A 23,668-nucleotide genomic window follows, 5' to 3' on the forward strand; every position below is an offset into this window, starting at 1 on the left:
TTTCTGTGTAAATTGGCAGACAAAATGTTCCTGTAGACTTCTGAATTCATTCTGCTGCTACAATCATGAGTTACATCATCAATAAAGATTAGTGAGCCTGTTCCAGAAGCAGCCATATGAGCCAAAGCCTTGACACTACCTCCACCATGTTTCACAGATGAGTTTGTATGTTTTGGATCATGAGCAGCTCCTTTCGTTCTCCACACTTTGGCCTTTCCATCACTCTGGTAGAGGTTAATCTTGGTTCCAGAACATTTGAATTCCATCTGGATTTCTGATTCTTACTGCTGATAAGTGGTTTGCATCTTGTAGTATGTCCTCTATATTTCTGCTCTCGAAGTCTTCTTTGAATGGTAGATTGTGATACTTTCACCCCTGCCCTGTGGTGGTTGTTGGTGATGCCACTGTTGTTTTGGAGTTTTTCTTTATAGCTCTCACAATGCTTCGGTCATCAGCTGTTGTTTTCCTTGGTCGACCCATTTGGTGTCTGTTGCCCAGTACACCAGTGGTTTCTTTCTTTTTCAGGACATTCCAAATTGTTGTATTGGTTACGCGCAATGTTTGTGCAATGCCTCTGATTGATTTCCCCGATTTTCTCAGCATTAACATGGCTTGCTTTTCTCCCATAGACAGCTCTCTGGTCTTCATGTTGGTTTATCCTGTTTAACAACAAATGCTAGATGTTCAGAGTTATTTATTGTTTAAACAAACAATCTAACAGGACATACCTGGGTAACAAGAAACGCCCGTCAGTCAAATGTTCCAGTATTTTTGCTCACCTACAAATTGGGTGGTTTGATACAAAATGTGTTATGCTCTATGTCGTTTAACACATCTACACATCTACATACCAGGAACTAAAAGCTGAAATTCTAAACTCTCTTCTCATATTCATCTTTAGATCTCGAACCCAAATATCTTCAGTCTACAGCAAAAAGAATTGAATTGGCCTTGCCGTACCAATAGTTTAGTAGGGAACTGTATATTAGTCGATATCATGCTTATTTAACTCCAAGAAGAGGTACGGTACCAAATTTACCAAGACTAGGTATTACAGTGTTTTCCTTCAATACAAGTAAATTGATAAAACATGGTCTTTAAACAGTATTTTAGTAGAGACTGTGAGGTTGACCGACCTGAGTATCAGTGGACATGGTCATTAAAAATCAGCGCAAGGTGCCGGAAAACTAGCATGTAAACAGCGATTTTTGATTACCTTAATCCGATTAAGGTCATACTCGGAGTAGACACAAATTTATTTAAGACATGTGGAGTATTCCTCTTTTAGTCGCACTATCGACGTGTATTGCAGACATGTACACACCTTAATCACACTATTAACATTGTGTGAGAGTTTTCACTGCATTTTGCAACAGGACACGATCACACACGGCAGCGCTCAACCGTTTTACGGCAAACAAGAGAGCACGGCTGCATCCCAAACCACGTACTTGCCTACTATAGGCCTGTAGTGGGGTTAAAACACATGTATCTCGGCTACTATTTAGACGGTAAGTATGCGGTTTGGGACGCAGCCCATGGCTTCAAGCAGTTGTCTATTTGCACGTACAGCATGACAAATAATTAACTGAACTTAAAGCGTTCGCAAAAAATGTTTATAAAAACACCCAAAACCCTATACGGTACCATAACGAAGACGAACTGTATGTTGATACGTGAAATTCTGGAGGGACCTCTAATCTAATTCTGTTCTATAACATGTAAAACGGGTACATGAGAGGAGTATTCTAAAAGCGACTCATGTAAACACCTTAATCACATTATTATCTTACACAGAGTAAGGTCAATAATTAGATTACTGCTGTCCATGTAAACGTAGTCATAGACATGTAAACACCGTAATCACACTATTAACATCGTGTGTGAGTTTTCACCGCAATTTGCGACAGGACACGACCACACACGGCAGTGCTCAACCGTTTTACGGCAAACAATAGGGCACGGCTGCGTCCGAAACCACGTACTTACCTACTATATAGTAGGTGAAATACATGTGTTTTGGCTACTATATAGTAGCTAAGTACGCGGTCTGGGACACATCCCACGTCTTTAAGGAGTTGTCTATTTGCACATATAGCATGACAAATAATTAACTGCACTTTAGCTTTCATAAAATTAAAAATAAAAACACCCAAAACTGCATACAGTACCATAACGAAGACCAACTGTATTTCAATACGTGAAATTCGGGAGGGAACGTCGGACAGTGTGGCCAGTACCGTAATGACGTGTGCCGTTAATCGATCCCTGTTCTATAACATGTACAACGGGAACATGAAAGGAATATCCTAAAAACAGCTCATGTAAACACCTTAATCACAATATTGTCTTATTCAGAATAAGGTCAATAATTAGATTACTGCTGTCCATGTAAACGTAGTCACTGACTTTGTGTGATTCACTGTGTGATGGGTTCCCCTGCTGCGTTTTGATTCCTCCTAACATTTCTACCTCCGTCTTTGGGAGTTTTTTTCATCGCCAATGTTACCCGTGGCTAGCTCTTAGGGCAATCTACAATGCAAAAAAAATACTACAAAAATTCACCGAAGTGGTGAAATAAACTCTTCCAGCTGCCTGAACAGCTGTCTTCAAGCACAGAATAAGGATAAATGAACACTGATCACAGTGTTTGCAATTATAAAATGTATTCCTTTTTAACTTATGTATTAAAACATTTATTGACTCATTAGCTTGTCATTATCTTTACACTCTAACGTCTGCACCAGCATAAGGATTTATTGTCAAAGTAGGTAATCAAGCACTATGTAAACTGAACCGTCGTACCAAATGCCATAGATGTGCACTTGAGGCTGGATTATAGATGACACACTTAAACCCTTCGGTGTGTGTTTGCTTCTCTGTGTCTTCACTGTGTGTGTGTTTGAGGCTCAGGGACAGGGTATGAAGACAGGCAGTTGAGAGCTCTCTGCGTATCCAGGCAACACAGGAGACTGATTATACACTCTTCAAATCAGACTTGCCACTCGCCACTCCTGGAGATCTGCTCTCATATCTGTGTGTCTGTCCTTCTGGCAGGCTTCTTATTGTCCTATTGTTTTCTCTGTCGAGACACATAGTATCATGTTAAATCAACGGTTCTACAACTTTTTTTTTGTCCTTTGTCTGTGAGGATAGTTATGCTGCATTCAAGTGAAACTCGTAACTCTGGAGTTCCCTCCTCCAGCAGCAAAGATGGTAAATGGTAAATGGTCTGCACTTATATAGCGCTTTAAACTGTGTCTCATTCACCCATACTCACACACCAGTGGTAGCAGAGCTGCCATGCAAGGCGCTAACTTGCCATCGGGAGCAACTTGCGTTCAGCGTCTTATCCAAGGACACTTCGGTATGTGGAGTCATGTGGGGCAGGAATCGAATTGCCAACCCTACGATTAGTGTACAACCCGCTCTACCAACTGAACCACAGCCGCCCAAAGAAAAGTGGAATTCGTCCTCAGAAAGCTGTAATCCTCAGCCCAGAGTTCAGCATGTGATGTCAAAGCAACATGGCTGCTCACAGCATAAAAATAATACATATGTAAATTTACAATAATTGAATCAGAAAATAAAACACTTCAGGATGTGCTGTTATAGGAAAATAACCAACTTCAGGGAAAGACTAGTAACTGGGCCGCATCACACACATCTCACATCACCCGCCGGTGGATTGTTTTCCTATAACCAGTCCATACCAGATTTCACAGCACAAGAGTTTTTTCATGATTGTTGCGGCCAAAAATGCTTGATTTTGCGGGGCTTAAAAAAAATTTACGATACAACTTGCGGAGATTTTTGTGGGTTTTCTTGCAGAAAATGACTTGAATTGGTGAAATCGCACGAAATGGTTACGCACAGTGATGATTGTTGGTAAACCTTTGGTAGACCTTTTAGCTGTTCTCGTGTTCGACTCGTGCATGTGAACCGAAGAGGGCTTTGGTTGAATGTTGTGATGACATCACATGTGTGTCTTGGCCCAAAATTGCGGAAAATCTGCGGTCATTTTGAAATATTGCAAGCTCCTCCGAATTTTGCAGAGCAAGATTGAATTTGGTTCATTTCTGCAATCGAAAAAAAAAAAAAAAATCGCAAAATCCTGGAGGGACTGTATAACAGCACACCCTGTCATGTCTACTAATTTTGAACACTTTATTTATTATTTGTTTTACAAATTTGAAATCAAAGTAAGTAGAAATACTGCTCTGCATATTTGAATGTTTGTAAGAACTGCTGAGTTAAGCAGCACTTTAAGCTTTTTGTGTGTTTTATGTTTGTCTCATCACTTCATAAATTTGTGTATAAGTATGCTGTTAACTGCAAGCAGGTGTGTGTGTGTGTAGTAAACAAACTAAAAGCCTGCGTATTTACTTATATGTGTTTGTCTTATGTTTATTGTGTGTGTGTGTCAGGGTGGAAGGTTCCGGGGCGTCACTATGGGATTTCCCCAACGCTCGTCTGGGAGGAGATCGTTCGGCCGCTCCAAACGCCTCAGCGTGTCTCACTCACTGGACGACCTTGAGGTAACACACACTAAAATCACACACCACATAGGCATCCGCTACGGAAAATACACACCACATAAAACCATATAGAAAAAAGAAATCTATCACACACCCTAAAAGCAGATCCACAAAAAAATCCCAGAAATAAACACCACAACACAATAGAAAATCACAACACCCCGACCCCCCCCAACACACACACACCCTGAAATCAGACCAACAAAACATTCCCGTCACAATAATACACACTACATCATAACGCTGCATGAACTCGCCGCAACAACATGCCACCAAAAACACACACACCATACACACTTCAAACTACAGGCACCCTGATTACAGGTGCCCTCATCCTGTCTTTGTCTTTCTGTTATCCTTCTGTTTCTCCCACTATACAGAGTCTATCTGTTCATCTGTCTGTGCGTTTTCCTAAATTCTGCTGGAGATGTGATACTATCTGGCATGGATGGGAGTGATTATATAAAGCATGAACTCCAGAGAGCGAGTCTGTTTCCTCTCAGAGCGATCCAGCACACAGTAACTCTCTCCCACCGTCAGCTTCATATATTCCACACAGGTCCTGAAATATCTGCAAAAATAAGACATCATGCTGTTTTTTTTTTTTTTTTTTTTTTTTTTTTAAACTCTTTTTAGAGAACCCCATCCCCTACGTGCCTGGCGTGTTCATGCATAGACGCATGTGAGTTTAAATTTAGACTTCAGCAGTCAGGCGTGTGTGTGTGTGTGTGTGTGTGTGTGTCGTGACGTGTACACATGTGATTCCAGAAGAAGCGCATGAGCGTGGTGATGGTAGGTCGCCATGGCGACCGAGGAGGCGGGAAGGAGCAGGAAGCTCGGAGATGTTCGTATGGTGCGTTTAGCGATGGCAGTGCGTTCCGTGCGTCTCTCCGTGCATTTGGAACGATAGCAGACATGTAGAGATCGGTGTAGGAGTATGTCCATTTATTCTTTGGCAAGCACTTTGGCTCAAGTGAGGCAGTGAGCTGTTAAAATATGTGATATAAACACACACTTACATTTGTTCACACTTCAGCAGGACATGGTTCCAAGCAGGAACCTGGCTTCAAATGAGTAAAACTCGGAATATCAGTAAGATTCAGCAATTGGCACAAGTTATGGAAACTCTACATAGACTAATGTTGTATCTCTCTCTCTCTCTCTCTCACTCACTCACTCACCTACTCACATAACTCCAGAGACTTTCACCTACGCGTAAGGAGGCAGGGGTTCTCAATCTTTTTGTAGCCACACATACATAAACGTCAATGTCGCCATATTAATGATCAGTTGTTACAAAATCTATTGAATTTTTAGAATAAGGCCTGTATAGGCAGTCGAGAGTCAACAGCAAAGTCATCCAGGGTACGGTCTAGTAACTCGTCTTTAGCGTGTTAGATGTATCTTGTTTTGATGAACACAGTAGAGCTAATATCGTGAACCAGGGCTGCCCGATTTTAGCAAAAATTTCCATCCCAACTACATCTGAAAAACCACATGAAAATCCAGCTCTGGAAAAGGGAGACACATATTTTTTTTTTTTTTTTTTTTTTTTTTACAGCCTTTGCATGGGAAACATGGCCACCGTAGTTCACACGCATTTCTGATGTACGTACATTATCCGGCCCATAATCCCCTATAAAACCTGGAGCCTATCCCAGGGAGCATGGGGCACAAGGCGGGGTACACCCTGGACGGGGTGCAAATCCATCTCAGGGCACACTCACATACACACTCACACACCCATTCATACACTACGGACACTTCAGACACGCCAATCAGCCTACGCATATCTTTGGACTGGGGGAGGAAACCGGAGTACCCGGAGGAAACCCCCGCAGCACGGGGAGAACATGCAAACTCCACACACACAGGGCCACGGTGGGAATCGAACCCCCGACCCTGGAGGTGTGCGGCGAACGTGCTAACCACTAAGCCACTGTGCTTTCCTTTCTTTATTAAAAAATAAAACAAATTTAAATAATCAGAGTGAGATAGTGCATTTTCCCTAAGTTTTCCTTAGTCCTGTTTTCCAAGATTATCTCTACAATAGCTAAAAACTAGCACCGGGACTAAATTTCTCAGCCAGTACTGATTATTCAGACTGATATCGGCCGATAACCAATACCGACAGTTCTGCCTTTTATGCATTCTTTTAATTAATTCCACAATTCTGAAGCAGATGCAAATAAAAACTTTATTCTCTCCATTTCAACAAGTTGTTTCAAAGTAACTGGTCTCATAAACAGAAAACACATGACTCTAATTAACATTACACGTGAACTCAATTCTGAAGATTAAAGTAAGATTTCTTAACTTATTAAATGTTATTAGTTCATATTAACATTGACTGAATTCTAAAAAACCTCCTGCCAGTCTCACATTCACTTGTTTCACTGCTGCAGCATCGGGTGTAAAATTTTTAGCAGTGCAGAGATTACAGAGTTTTCATACTGCAGTTTTGTCATCATTCCACACAAGAGACATCATCTTTACAAAATCGATGTGTTTTCCTGCCCTATTTTGATTGACAGGATATAAATGGCCCGGATCATTGGATGTTTTTAAACTATCGGCCGATAGCCGATAGTGGGAAAAATAGCCTTTATCGGCCGATAATCAGTGTCCGCTGATAAAAGCTTTTTTTCCTGCTATCGGCCGATAGTTTAGAAACATCCGTAGAGATACATCGGTGCATCTCTACTAAAAACCTAGTTGTTCATTAAGGCTAGAGCAGTTAACGAATTTACCCAAATAACATTCACACAGGTTTGTCATGCTGCAGTGACCGAGTCATGATTGCATCAAGTTTTCTGCTCACATGAGGGACAGACCTATGGGATATCGTCCATTAATCATAATCACTTAAAAATATGCATACATGGTTTCCGACTCTCATAAGTGTGTGTGAGTGTGTGTGTGAGTGTGTGTATGTGTGTGTGAGTGACTGCGCTGCTCGATAAGATCAAACTCTAGATGGTTTCCGTTGCTGGGCGTTTGCCACAAACACAGGCCTGTATGGAGATAGTCTGCTCTGGAAAGGGCCAGGATGGGACTGAGGAACTCACCAAGCATTGAACCGTAAGAGCTTAAGAGTGGAAACAGCTCTCTGCTTCTCTCAAGCCCATAGCACACCATCACAAAGATGTTTCTACAACGTCCATCGTTGTCTTGTCTAACTTTTTCATACCATTAATAAACACCATGCTTCTGTTTAATGGAGAATCGTTTAATGAGGCTGGTTAACACGGGTTGGGAATCAGTGTCTTGTCACAAGGCCAGTTTATCCTTGGCCACAAATCTTCAATTCAGTGCATCGCTACTTAGGTTTCATGCTTCCTAATGACTTGTGACATGTGGTTTAGGATTGGCCACCATATCCCACATAGACAACGACAACCTACATGGACCACGTACCTATAGCAGGAAGAGACACGGTCGTTATCTTGATCTTCTCCCCGCTGCAGACGCCCTGAACATAATGGCTTTATCGCGCTTGAGCTAAACGCCAGTAAAAGAAACTGGCTTTATCTTAAAGCTGTGAAAGTTGCTTTGTGGTAAATGACAGAGATGCAACTTGCAAGCTGCCAACCAAACCCGTGGTGCTTTAAAGCCTCTGTTTCTAGCTTCATTTTTCTCTGTCTGTTAGAGCCGCAGGTTCGTTTGCCACGTCTTTCTAACTAGCATTAAACTACGGCATACGTGTAAAATTGTTCTATGATCACTTTTTCCCAGTGTGCCATATGCATGATGATGACACTGACGTGTGAACAGAGCCTGCTTTGTGTAAAAGGAGCTCAGTAATTGTTTTGTGTTTGTCTGCATGTGTTTCTGCGCACACTCCTAATGAGCATTGAGGAGCGTTTCGTTCATTCTCGTTAGCAAAAGACTCCGTGTCCACACACACACACACACACACACACACACACACACACACATACACAGACATACAAACACTCTAATGACTGCCCTTTGGCGAAACATCCTCATGGTCTCTCTCTCTCTCTCTCTCTCTCACACTCACACACACACACACACACATAATTACTGTCTCTTAGAAAGTACACGTTCATACACACTGCACTGTGAAATGTGAAAGCACATAGACACAAATTAAATGTTAATAAAACACCATGCTTAAATTTTGACACACTAACAGCATTGAGGAAAGCACTAATCACTGATTCTCCAGCACACACACACACACCTCAGGGTTTCTCAGGGTAACCAAACAGACAGCCAATCTGACTGCTAGGCCATGATGTGGGCGATGGTGTTTACTCAGTGAGAGAGGGCATCCCGGTGCCCACGCGTCAGGCTCCTGAGCTGCTCCTGCTCTCTGTTGCTCGCTGTAATGACTCCTGTCTCTAACACACTGTCAGCCTACAAAGCTCCGACTTCATTCCCCCATTCCTCTTCTCGCATACTTTTGCACTAGGAAGCGACAAAATGACAAGCAGACATTCATTAAGCAGACACGAGCAAGCTGGCGACATTGAACAGCGACAAGTGACAGGACGATAAGCGACATTCGAATTGAAATTTCCTTAATATTTATGCAAATTACATATGACGCAATAATATTTGCCTCTGTCAAGTCTCCCAGTAAATTCGTTCAATAGGTCTTGTTTATTAACCGGGTTACAAATGAAGTTATTCGTAAATTGTTTATCATGGTATTCATGAAAAACTCAGTTACTTCAGAAAAACATTCGCATATAAGGAGACTCATTAACGTGAACCCCAACTGGTAGACTTCAAATTGTATAACTTCGAGTCATACTGCAAATTATGATGAGTTGCATAACTAGAACATCAGGTTCAGGAAGTGCTCTTTCACTGTTTAGTCTTCATTCTGTCATTGTGAGCTTAACTTTTATGGAGTTTTGTGGGCGTCACTAAATGTAAAATAGTTGTGCCGTGAACATAATTAGTCATTTACAAGTAACTGGCATCTATCATCATACAAGCATGTACAAAGAAAATCAGCCTTTCGTAAACTTTTTTAAAATCTGTCAGGAATTCATAAGGTTTGGTCTACAAAAACATTTTTAAATGAGGCGTAATGTTTCCAGAATTCTCTACCTTTACAACTGGACAAAAACAGAACAACAACAAACATCCAGGAATAGCAGGACCATATTGTACATATTGTACAAAAGCACATGGTCAGTTTCTTGTCCAGATTTTGAACATCATTTTTGTCCAGGCATAACACAACACTGACACTCTCACATTCCTGGATGACGCTAGCTATGTTTTCATTCACGTATTTTTATGCAAATTTTGGGATATCACGTTTAAAAAAAAAACGCTGAATGAAAACACCAGATGCAAATAAAATCTCCAAAATGTGCATAAAAAAACCCTTATGCACTCAATTAAGGCAGATCATTTTAAAAAATACGATAATAAGACATGCGCATAAACTGCGATGGAAACACGTTTACTGAATAAATTCCTCGACGCGCATCAAAAATTTGCCTCAACAAGTCATGTGATTGGATAATTGTCTGATGAGATTGGATATTCACAGCATGTGGCCAACTTGTATAGCGCAATGGCAATGCATTTTTCTCTGGGAACTGGGGTGCGATGGGTTACATAACTAGACTAACAGTGGACCAATCTCATTGCTCAGGATCTCAAATGTTGATTTTGTCATTCTGAGCCAAAGTCTGTCATCGAAATGATCTGGTATAATTACCTCCCAGAACTGTCTCACACGATTCCGTTCCCAAATATCAGGCATTCATCTGCGCTCTGTGAAGCACAAGTCATTTATTATATTGGGAAAAAAGAGGCGCAGTGGCTTCCCGGTTGCAACAGCTTCCATTTATATTGATACTTTGCGGCAGTTTCCCCAGAAGTGATGATTTTGTTCTCTTGAACATATGGGATGGAAACAGATGGAAATATGGAAAGATGGAAACTGTAGGCTGCGTAGAGCAAGCAGTGTGTCTTACTTGTCCAGAGGGCATAACGGTACAACTGGGACTGTCCTCCATAATCAGAGGACCTCAGTCCCATAGAAAACATGTGGGATTATTTAGCACAGCAGAGGAAACACCAAAATAGGCAAGAAACTCTAGCTGAATTGCAGCTGGTCAGTGGAATCACAAGATACGGGTGGAAACCAACTCAACATCTGTAGCACTGACATGACATTGCTTTATTAACTATACTCAACCATTTCAAACCTTTATATTAATATAACTAACTATTGCTAGTAAGACAGGAACCAGCGTTCTGTAAAACATTGGCTTAATCTCCTGGTACATTGCTCCACCTTGGAAAGACTGACATCAAATCTAAAAAAAATACCTAATATCTAATGTATATTGGGTTTAATATAAAGTAGCATAATATAGTATATGTACATGGATCAGCCATAATATTAAAACCACTGAGAGGTGAAGTGAATAACGTTGATTATCTTGTTTGTCACATAATGTAGGCATAGGACGGAAGCAAGTGCAAGTAGGGAAGTTTAATCGAACAATAAGATGTCCAAAGGATCAGGCAGAAATCAAAGTACAAGGCAGGCAAGGGTCAAACAATCAGGCAAACAGGCTAAACTAGGCAGGGTGGAGATTCAAGGTCAACAGAGTAAACAAAATCAAATCAATAACCAGAAAAGCAAACACGATGTAAGGCTTGGAAATACGACAGAGACTAAGGAACTGAGCGTAATACTTCGCAAAGTCATTATGTAGAACCAGTCTCTATATGCTGTTGATGTGGGTGCTGTGTCGGCCTCGTCGACCTCAGACAGGAACGTGTCTTGGGAGGCCGTCTCTTCGACCTCGGACAGAAACTTGGCTTGAGAGGTCGCCTCTTCGACCTTGGACAGGAGTTTGGTGTGAGAGACCGTCTCTTCGACCTCGGACAGAAACTTGGCTTGGGAGGCCGTCTCTTCGACCTCAGACAGGAACTTGGCTTGAGAGGTCGTCTCTTCGACCTCGGACAGGAACTTGGCTTTATGCTGGAGCTCTGGAGATGAGGTCGCCACGTTGACCTCTGACTGGAGCTTGGCAGGTGAGACCACCTCGTGGGTCTCAGGTTCGAACTCTGGAGATGAGGTCGCCATGTTCACCTCCAGCTGGAGCTCTGCAGGTGCTCTCTTGTGGAGCTGTTTGTGAGCACACCAGCTGCTCTTGAAACATCCATGAGAGCAGAAAGCTGATCCATGGATCCCAAGTTTCCTGCATGTGGGACATTGTAGCTGTGTTTCTTTACAGCAGCTCTTGGTCTTGCAGATCTGCATCACCTCCACCATTGCCCTGTAAGCCGGGGGCTGAAGCTGAGCTGTGGAGGCTGCCCTATCAATCCACTCATAGTAGATGTGGAATGGCAGATCAGGCTTGCTCATCAAACTGACTCCCCTCAAAAATTGATCCAGGTTGTAGCTGTGCCCTGGACACGCAAACTCCTTTATGAACAGTTCCACAAACTGAGTTACATTGTTGAGGGCACTTGACCCTGTACTGGCCAGATGCTCCGCCCATTCACGGGCCGGGCCATAAAGCCAGGGCACAATGAACCCAAGCCACTCCCTCTTATCCGGCTTGGGGTTTGCCAGGCTCGAAAAGTACATTTGGCAGTGGAACATGAACCGCCTCGGGTAGTCACACAATCCATAATCTGGGAGGCCTGTGGCAGTCCACTGGGGAAACTGGACAGACATGAAGGCTGTTCAGACATCTCCATGTACTCTGGTGTGACACTCTCCTTGCTCTCCTGCTGCTTCCAGGCAGTTTAATTAAACAATAAGTCCAAAGGATCAGGCAGAAAGTAGTACAAGGCAGGCAAGGGTCAAACGATCAGGCAAACAGGCTAAACTAGGCAGGGCAGAGAATCGAGGTCAACAGAGTAATCAAAGTCAATAACCAGAAAAGCAAACATGACAAGTCTTGGAAATGCGACAGAGACTAAGCAACTGAGCGTAATACTTCACAAAGTCATTGTGTAGAACCAGTCTCTATATGCTGTTGATGTGAGTGTTGTGAATTGGATGCAGGAGTGCGTGATTAGAATGAAGGTGAGTGCTCTGGGAATTGCGCTCCATGTCGTCCATGTTTGTAGTCCGCAGTGCAGGATGGGAAGTGTAGTCACTGGTTTGCTGTGATATGACATTGTTACAATGGCACTTGTCAAGGGGGGGATATATTAGGTGGCAAAGGAAAAGTCAATTCTTGAAGTTCTGATGTGTTGGAAGCAGGAAAAATGGGTAAGTGTAAGGATCTAAGTGACTTTGACAAGGGCCAAATTGTGATGGCTAGGCTGCTGGGTCAGAGCATCTATAAAACAGCAGGTCTCATGGCTTGTTCCCAGTATGCAGTGGTTAGTACCTACCAAAAGTGGCCCAAGGAAGGGCAACCGGTCACAGGGTCGTGGGGGCCCAAGACTCATTGATGCGCGTGGGGAGTGAAAGCTAGCCTGTCTAGTCTGATCCCACAGAAGAACTACTGTAGCACAAATTGCTGAAATGGTTATTGGTGGCTCTGATTGAAAGTTGTCAGAACACACGGTGCATCGGAGCTTGCTGCGTATGGGACTGCATAGCCACAGACCGGTCAGAGTGCCCATGCTGACCCCTGTCCACCGCCAAAAGCTCCTACAATGGGCACATGAGCATTAGAACTGGACCATGCAGCAATGGAAGAAGGTGGTCTGGTTTGGTGAATCACATTTTCTTTTACATCATGTTGATGGGTGGGTGCATGTGTGTCACTTATCTGGGAGATGGCACCAGGATGCACTATGGGAAGAAGGCAAGCCGGCAGAGGCAGTGTGATGCTCTGGGCAATGTTCTGCTGAGAAACCTTGAGTTCTGGCATTCATGTGGATCACTTACCTAAACGCTGTTGCAGACCAAGTACACACCTTCATGGCAACGGTATTCCCTAATTGCAGTGGCCTCTTTCAGCAGGATAATGCCTTGCCACACTACAAAAATTGTTCAGGAATGGTTTGAGGAACATGACAAAGAGTTCAAGGTATTGACTTGTTCTCCAAATTCCCCAGATCTCAATCCAATCGAGCATCTGAGGGATGTGTTAGACAAACAAGTCCGATCCATGAAGGCCCCACCTTGCAACTTACAGGACTTTGCTGCTAACGTCTTGGTGCCAAATACCACAGAACACCTTCAGAGGTCTTGTGGAGTCCATGCCTCCACGGGTCAGAGCTGTTTTGGCAGCACAAGGGGGACCTACACAATATTAAGCAGGCTGTTTTAATGTTATGGAGCTTAAAAACAAATGGACAGACCACACCCAGAAGAGATAATAATAACGCCTGGTACTTGTCACTTGCTAGTGTGAATGCAAAATCTAATAACACTAAATTAAATGTGAACAACTAGACATGCAGTTAACTTTTACAATAAACATATTTCTATCAAAGCGTGTTTGTTGGATAAAGCAGAACCATGTTTTCCACTGAACAGAATGATGATATACACAAGTTTATCCAAAATGTAGTACTTTGGAAGACAGCTGTCATATGCTTCCCCACTGCCCAAAAACTCCCTCCATCCCCTGAGGTGGCATCGATCAGCCCTTAACATACTATTTTAAGCAAGAGATGAAAGGAAAAGTTGAGCACAGAGGGGTGCAGAGAGGAAGAAGAGGGAAAAGGAGATAGAGGATTGGAGAGAGGCTTGTGTGTGTGTGTGTGTGTGTGTGTGTGTGAATTTTACATTTTACTGTGCGGTCTCAGTCAGGTGACTGAATTCTCCTGCATGTTGCAGCAGATTCAGAGCCATGAAGGTTATCGTTATTTCACACTCATACACATTAGGGCTTTCACATTCAAATGTGAATTATTTATTCACACTGTAGAACTAGACCTTATTACTTTTATTAACATTATTATATATTATTGAAATACTTTATTAGGAGCATGTATGCACCTGCTCATTCATCAGCCAATCACATACCAGCAGAGTAATGTATAAAAACATACAGATACAGTAAGTGGTGGGCCGCTATCAGTTTTCAGGCTGATTGATTCGTGGTGTAGGACCGAGTGCCTCATAATTGCTTCATTATTTTGTGATTGCTATGGCGATTGTCTGAATTTTTGGACCTTTTTTCGTAAACTTTATAAGAATTCATAATCAGGCAAATGCCATCAGCTGCTAAACCAAATGACCAATCTGCGGTCTGGTGCCGTCTGTTTTTCTCTTAGTCAGTGAATCACCTTCAGCGTAGTAAACAGAGCTGTGTTAGCCCGGAGATTTTCTCTGCTCAGACACACAGACAGTCTACTTTAGACGGCTCGCTATGCGCAGGCTTTCAGTGAAAGCTTGTTTATTTTTATGTTTGTTATACGGTTAATTCCAAAAGTATTGGAACAGCACAGCCAATTCTGTTGTTTTTTGTTATACACTGAAGACATTTGGGTTTGAGGACAAAAATATTCAGCTTTTCCTTTCCTGATATTTACATACAAATGTCTTCAGTGTATAGCAAAGACAAAATAATTAGCCTTGCCGCTTCAATATTGTCGGAGGGGACTGTATATTTATTTTTATTCACGTTCAAGGTTCTTGTGTTGTATATACAGCATTAAGATATGTGTTAAGAAATGTGTCTGCTGTTGGTTTGTTTTGTATATAATGCAGCTTACTGCTAATATTTTTTTGCTGATATAATGATCATGAGTCTTTATTGGTCACACATACATTACAGCACAGTGAAATTCTTTTCTTCGCATATCCCAGCATGCCAAGAAGTTGGGGTCAGAGTGCAGGGTCAGACATGATACAGTAGACAGGGTTAAGGGCCTTGTTCAAGGGCCCAACAGTGGCAGCTTGGCAGTGCCGGGGCTTGAACCCCAGACCTTCCGATCAGTAACCCAGAGCCTGGCAGTGCTGGGGCTTGAACCCCTGACCTTCCAATCAGTAACCCAGAGCCTTAACTGCTAAGCCACTACGAAGCGACCCCCCTGATTTCCTGTTCCTCAGTGATATAAAGTGGCACTTGTTTTTATTTTTTTTAATAAAGCTTACATTCAATCCCCACTGTCAAAAGCGATCTCATCGACTTTGACCATGGCATAATTGTTGGTGACAGATTGGCTGATTTGAGTATTTCAGAATCTGCAGATCTCTGAGGTTTTCACGCACAACAAACTTGAGGAAAAAAATCCACTGAGCCACTGTGCTGTGGGTCAAAATGCCTTGTTGGTGAGAGGTAACAGGAAAATGGCCATATTGGTTTAAGTTGATGGGTTAGTGACTCAAATAGTTACTCTTTATAATCCTGGTGAGCAGAAAAGCATCTCAGAATGCACACACATCCTCTTTATTTTAAGCTTAGAGGAACACTGTGATATTATCTAATAAAACATGTGCTGTTTGAAAACCTGAAACTAATTACATTTACATCTCCTCCACTTATTTAAACTCCCACTTGCCATCAGGAGTATCCTGGAGCATAGCAAGAGCTTTTGGGCATCTGTTTCCATCGCTCATGGTTACATTATTTACTTATTTTAAAATTATACAATTATATTATATTCATAGTTATATTTAATTTCTGTGCCTCAGGTTCTCAGCATATTATGTATATTGTAGTCAGACACCATTATAACATAAAGCACAAAATTATTACACAAATCCTCTTAAAACTGTAGTGAGCAATTGAGCAGAAGATAACTGAACTACCCCGATTCTGAAAAAGTTGGGACAGTGTGAAAAAAAAACCCAAACAAAAAGAGTCATTTGAAAATTCAGTTCATCCTGTACTATAATGAAAACACGTTATTAAAACATTATTTGATGTTTTACTTTGTGAATTTTATTCATTTTTGAAAATATACACTCATTTCAAATCTGATGGCCGCAACACACTCCAAAAAAGTTGGGTCAGTCGACGGTTTACCACTGTATAACTTCGCCTTTTCTTTCAATAACACTTATTAAGCGTTTGGGTGCTGAGTGAAGACACCAGCTGGTTAAGTTTAGCAAGTGGAATTTCACCGCATTCATCCATTATGCATTTCGTCAACTGCGCAACTGTACGAGGCCTTCGTTGCCTTATTTTGCACCACACATTCTCAATCAGAGACAGGTCAGGACTGCAGGCAGGCCATGCTCGCACCTGCACTCTTTGCTTACACAACCATGCACTTGTAATCCAGGCAGAATGTGGTTTGGCATTGTCCTTCTCTGAATGGCAGCATATGTTGCCCCAAAATGTGTACATATCTTTCTGCATTAATGGTGCCCTCACAGATGTGCAAGTTCCTCATGCCATGGGCACTGACACACCCCCATACCATGACAGACGCTGGCTTTTGGACCTGACGCTGAAAACAGCTTGGATGGTCCTTTTCCTCTTTGGCCCGGAGAACATGACGGCTGTTTTGTCCAAAAACTATTTGAAATGTTGACTCGTTGGACCACAAAACACAAGTGCTATTCTAACACAGTGCTACTGTCCATCTCAGATGAGACCGAGTCCAGAGAAGTCAGCAGCGCTTCTGGACAGTGTTGATGTATGGCTTCTGCTTTGCATAGTAAAGCCTTAACTTGCCTCTGTGGATGCAGCGGCGAATGGTGTTGACTGACAAAGGTTTACCAAAGTATTCCTGAGCCCATATCAGGATATCCATTACAGACTCGTGACGGTTTTTAAGACAGTGGTGTCTGAGGGATCGGAGATCACGCATATTCAGAAGTGGTTTTCGGCCTTGTCCTTTATGCACTGAGATTTGACTGGATTCCTTAAATCTTTTAATTATATTGTGCACTGTAGAAGGTGAAATGCCCAAAATCCTACCGATTTGTCTTTGGGGGATGTTGTTCTCAAAGTGTTGGATTATTTACTGACGTTTCCGTTGGCAGATTGGCGAGCCTCGACCCATCTTTGCTCTTGAAGGGCTAGACATTTTTGGATTCTCCTTATATACTATGATTAGACGATCTGTTTCACATCACCTTCTTATTTCAACTTGTCACATCGCTATTAGTCCTAAATTGCCCCTGTCCCGACTTTTTTGGGACAAAGGTGTTGCATGCGTCAATTTCAAAATAAACATTTATCTTCAAAAAACTATGCAGTTGATTAGGTAAAACACCAAATACCTCGTCTTTATAAATTTTTTTGTTTAAATGCACGTCAAGTCATTTACAAATCACTCCTCTTCGTTTTTATTAGCATTTTCCACAACTTTTTTGGAATTGGGGTTGCAGTTGTTTTCAATATAACAGAATATAAAAGTCCAAAGCCACGCCCCTAAAAGACTACAATGTCTGAATGCTTGAGTAAGAGGCGGTGCTTTTTGAACGTACAGGTGAATATACACGCCTCTTTGTCCTGATTAGTTGGATGATGGTGCTCCACATTATGATTTTTGTTTCTGCTTACAGCCTGAGGCGTAACAGGGTTTCTCCTCTCAGCAGAAAATGAAAAGATCTGATCAGTACTGAGCAGATCCTGAGTTATAAGAAAACATAAAGAAAAGTGTCACATAATTTATATTTGCCTTCAAATATGTACATATTAGTGTAATGATTGTATTCAAACTGCAAACTTCTGATAGCTATAGAACCACACACACCCACACACACCCACACACACACACACACACACACACACACACACAGAGACTCCAGGTCTTCATGTGCTGTTCAGTGGGGAGGAGAACACAATGCTGGGACTTGCTGAAGAATGTAGAGCTTCATAAATTCCCATACACGTCTGGCACATGTCAGATGACTGACACACGCGTACGTGCACGCGCGAACACACACACACACACACACACACACACACACACACACACACACACACACACACAGAGGCCTATAGACAAAGAAACATGCATATAGGTGAAATCTGAATGTACATTCAATGCAATGAAATGTAGCTTTGGAATTATTGGCACCTTTCATGAAAATGAGCAGAAAAAATTATATCAGTAATAACTTGTAGTAAGTGATCTTTTGAGCTTAACCATATGGAAATGCTGGTAGTTGGTTTTATTGCTGGCTCACTGCATCCTTTTTCTGGCAAGAAACTCCTTATGTTTTTCTTGGATCCTTTACCTAATTGTGCAGTTCTACAACCATCTGTTTTGTTTCAGCAACAGCACTGAAATTATTATAAACAAATATACTCAGCGAGAACTTTATTCGGCACACCTGTACACCTGTTCATTCATCTAATCAGCCAATAGTGTGGCAGCAGTGCCATGCATAAAATCATGTAGATACGCGCTAGCAGCTTTGGGTAATGTTCACATCAACCATCAGAATGAGAAAAAATGTGATCTCAGTCATTTTGACTGTTGCATGATTGTTGCTGTCAGACAGGCTGGTTTGAGTATTTCTATAACCGCTGATCTCCAGGGATTTTCACTCACAACAGTCTCTAGAGTTTCCGTAGTGTGTGAATGTGTGTACAGCTGTGCCCAACAATGGGTTGCCACCCCGTCCAAGGTGTGCCCCCCCACCTTGTGCCCCGGGCCCTGAGATGGGCTCCAGGCTCATGAGCATGTGTATGATAAGTGGTACAGAAAATGGATGGATGGATTGTGTATGGTAAGAAATGCTGTGCTACTGCCTAACACTAATGCACACGAGTTGTGTTTCGAAGTGAAGCAATCATTTCGAGACCATTTTCAGTCATTTTCAAACCATCGAGTCAGTATACAACATTTTGGCTGAAGTAGCACAAGATAATGTTTTCTCATAGGGCAGGAAAGATTGATAGATATGACCATAAGTGTAAGCTAGTGCTAGAAAAACTAGAATACACAGTGGTTAATACGCGTAATTCAACCAGAGACACCACACTTCCAATGTTTCTCGCGTTCTCACAAACGGACGATGGTCATTTCCACTTCATTTTTACGTTTTAGTGTGAATTAAGTCACGTATTGCGCTACTGCGTACTTCACAACACAGTCCAACTAATCAATAATGAAATTCGTTGGCAACAATTTAATTTAATCTCCTGTCAATCACAGTGATCACGTATGTGGAAGAGGGCAGACAGCAGTTTCCTGTGATGCTTCATGAGCAGTCATTAGAAAAGAGGTGATTATCACATGTCATGGACACATCATGCCTGCACCCTCCCTGGTCGGTAGTTGTTGTATGGTGTAGTTGGGAGAGCTGGCTGGTGGGTGGGAATTGGCAGGTGACCAAATTGTAGAGAAAATGGGTGGTGGGGGAGTAGAATAAATAGCATGAAAATCGGTCTTGGTAAATGTATGGTGATAAAGCAGTCTTGATAAAACAAATTTAGCAGTTTATTCAACTGCTTGAGGGTAAAATTAGTATCACTGCCCTCTTAGAAAGAAAAAAAAAAGGTCAATCTGGACTTCCTCAGGGAATTCCACATTCCCTCTTAGGGGGTTTTCCTATCAGTAGTAGTTCCACACTTCAGAACTTCCAATTTTTTATTTTCTACATATTATTTTTGCTCCTGCGAAGGGTGCCAATACTTCTAGAGTTGACAGCACACCCAGAAGATGGAACATGCATGAATACGTGGATTCTGGGGTTGAGGCCCGATACACCCTTTTCTCTTTCTCACAAACACACACACACACACACGGTGAATGGATGTTTTTACAGAGCGCAGACTGGTGTGAGTTTGTCTTAATATTCTTGTGAGGACCTTCTGTTTACACCTTCTATTCTATTAATGCTATGTCTACACTTTAACCTTAACCTCAGTGATCAAAAGGAAAACTTTTAATTGTAGGTTTTTTTTAAATAAAATCTGCAGTTTTTGTAAAATAATAATAATAATAATTTAAAAAAGAAATAAATAAAATAAAGCAGCTATCCTTGCATATTTAGTTGGTCCCCATAAGGTCAAAATCATCAGATATTTCTATCCATGCCAGGACATTTTGGTCCCCACCGAAGTATAAAAACATGCCCCCACACATACTTACACTCACGTTCACTCCCTTTCACACACTCAGCTCTTGTCTTTAAGCAGATGCTGTGCTTTAGGCATACTAAGTAGGCGACACAACACATTGTGTAAAAAAAACACAGCGCAGGACCGCACGGGGCCGCCCCGCCGTCAAGCACTTTCTGTGTGGGAATATAATCTGTGTGGAGCTCCTTGAGCAGCAAGTGTGTCATTTTTTTTTTTTTTCTTCTCTCCCTCAGACATCTTATGGAGGGTTGAACAAATACACACACACACACACAGATACACACACACCTCTGTGTTGCGAGCGTGTCTCTGCATCTTTGTGTGCGAGCCCTGGGCTCTGTGGGCGGAATAGGAATTACAGGGTGGGTGGAAAGAAGGAGAGGGAGGAGGGAGAGAGCACGAGAGAGAGAGATTGAGTCAGAGGAAGAAGCGCAGAGATCACGACAGCGACTGAGACGGATTGTGGACACGGACTCTATCGCTCACACACACACACACACACACACACACACACACAGTAAATGGATGTTTTTACAGAGCGCAGATTGGCGTGACGTCCGGCTGTAGTGTTGAGACTCGCACTGCTGTAGATGGAGCAAACTTTGAGCATCAACCCTGATAGAGTGAGTACCTGTAGATCTCGCACACACACACACACACACACACACACACTTACATTTACATATTTTAACAAATCTATTTAACTAAGCTGTTGTCCTCACTCAGTGCTTTTTCTCATTCATCTTCTGTACATTCTCTTTCAAAGCATTGGTTATAAATATCAGAGTAGGATTGTGCGTATGTGCATGAGTGATGTGTGTGTGTGTGTGTGTGTGTGTGTGTGTGTATATATATATATGTATATGTGTGTGTGTGTGTGTGTGTTTATATAATATATGTGTCAGTGAGTGCTCATGCATTTTTCACACCGCTCTCACAAGTGCCTGTGCAGTCACGCTATGGAATGCGCTGATCTTCTGCAGCAGAATCGCCTCTCTAATTTAAATACTAGCTGCCATTTCCAAATCTCTTTAAATCCAGTGTGCACTTCATGTCGAGATTCAGATTTGCGCAGAATTAAGCGCTCGGCTTCAAACCTGACGCAGGTTCGCCTCCTCGTTTGACAGTCGATCTGTTGAGCGCTGTGAAGTATTTCACAATTCTATGGCTCAAGCAAACGTCGTTTGGCCAAAACGCATCAAAATCCTGACAGCTGACTCTTCTGAAACTCGATGACTCAACAGGCAGATGACTTCTTCAGTCTCGTCTCGATAATCCGATGGGGCTACATGAAGTTTTGTGCAGGTTCCTGTGTGTGTTTATCCCGATCATAAATGACGCCGAACATCAGCTTGAACACCATTCGAACAGATGGGGACGTCTCTCGGTTTGGTTCTTCCTGCTCGCAGAGAGCAAACATAATTGTCGAACATGAAATCAATTAAATCAGCAGATGAATAATAAATGGCACCCCGGGGGCGTGCGCTCACCTTTTCCATCTCCCATCAAATGCAAACAGTTCATTACCGCACGCAAAATGTCACTTTCATTACCGAAGCTGCAAGCTCTTGAACTTTCTTTCATTTTTCATGATATGCATTTAAATAGTTCTGTAGGAATGCGTGAGAAGGCATCAAGCAGAGCGGCTTAAGTTTAGTCGTATCAAAGAAAGACTTATTATCGAATGTGCAAGTCATGAGAACGTCATTTTTCCAAAGACAGAAAAAAATATATATATGAATAATTTTGTCTTTCTTTCTGATTTATTTATTTATTTGCAGATACGTTAAGTAACATGTAAAGGATCAATGCAATTTGGACTTCTCAAAATTACCTATCTGTCTATCTATCTATCTATCTGTCTGACTGACTGTCTGTCTGTCTATCGATCTACTGACTGGTTGATTGATTGATTGATTTTAAGCATTTGTAAAACTTTTTTGCTTCTTTTTTCATTGTTTTTGGCTTTGTAATTAGTTTATTAGTTAGTTAGTTGCAGGCATGCTAAAATCAAGACGTAAAGACAATTTTGAAGTTTTACAGATATGTTAAACGCAGACAATTTATATTTTGTAAAATTAATACTAAATTTAAAAAAAAAATCCATAAAAAATAGTTGGTCCTAACTTCAACAACCTCAAGTATAAAAACAAAACATAAGCACATGTTCAGGTTACTGTGTGAATTATAAATGGGATTTTCTTTGAACAAAATCACCACAAAAATCTGTGTTTCATTTCACAAGGTGAGTCTTCCGGCTGTATCTTGTTTCACTGAGTGAAAAGAGGATGATGTAGGGCTTGATCATGAGGATCAAACTTAAAGGCACATATGTTGAGGGATGTATATGATGAATGTAATATATATGTATATATTATATATATATATACATATATAATATGTGTGTGTGTATGTGTGTGTGTGTGTGTGTGTGTATATATATATATATATATATATATATATATATATATATATATATATATATATATAATTTAGAAGAGATGCTCCAGTGTATACAAAGCCTCATTTCTCACACCATTAAAACAAGCTGAGCAGAAAATATTCTTAATTGCTTTCTTCTGCTAGTGGTGTTTTCTAAAGTTTTAAATGCATTTTTACATTCCATGACCTTTGATAGTCCTTGGGATTAATTTTATTAACTGTACTTTATTACAGAGGCATGGGGTTTAAAAAAAACACACCCGGTAAAGGTGTTTTTTTTTTTGTTTTTTTTTACAAAAAAAATGGGAAAAATGGTTGAACATTCATTACTGAAACGATAGTTAGTACACATATGGGGAGAACATTTTTGCCTTTTTAGTTTATGTAGTCATTATACAGTAATATATTTACAGATTTCAGCCATTTCTTCCTAGATGGATATTCACACTGATTTCAGTTTGTCTTTGTCGTGAATACTCAGCACAGTCTTCTGCTCTGATATCTTTCATTGGCTTTAGAGAGTTAAAAGAGTGTTCTCTTTCTTTGCGCAAATATGTGTGTGTTATATATGAGCGATGGATTCCACAGCAGAGGGCAGTGTTGGGGAAGGTTAGGGTGCTTATGAGACTTTATTTGCTCATCATAAAAAAAATAGGTGCAAGGGATTTCCACTCATAAAGCAAAATTCAAGGCCTCTGCTTGTTCTCCACAGATCCCATCCATGCACATGTTAATTCAGGTTAACATGGTAGTCAGGTGGAATGGTTGTACAGCAGA

General features: G+C 41.5%; 1 protein-coding gene across 3 annotated transcripts in view; it reads left to right on the top strand.

Moving 5' to 3' along the window:
* rgs12b (regulator of G protein signaling 12b) overlaps nucleotides 1-23,668 on the top strand; it is a 97,346-nt gene that overhangs the window by 20,911 nt on the left and 52,767 nt on the right. For all 3 annotated transcript variants that reach the window (XM_053621930.1, XM_053621928.1, XM_053621929.1), the window contains exon 4: nucleotides 4,428-4,538. In XM_053621930.1, coding sequence (XP_053477905.1) covers nucleotides 4,428-4,538 — 111 coding nt within the window. The remainder of the gene's footprint in view (nucleotides 1-4,427; nucleotides 4,539-23,668) is intronic.

This window comes from Ictalurus furcatus, chromosome 3 (genome assembly GCF_023375685.1).
Source record: "Ictalurus furcatus strain D&B chromosome 3, Billie_1.0, whole genome shotgun sequence".
In the NCBI taxonomy this organism is placed as follows: domain Eukaryota; kingdom Metazoa; phylum Chordata; class Actinopteri; order Siluriformes; family Ictaluridae; genus Ictalurus; species Ictalurus furcatus.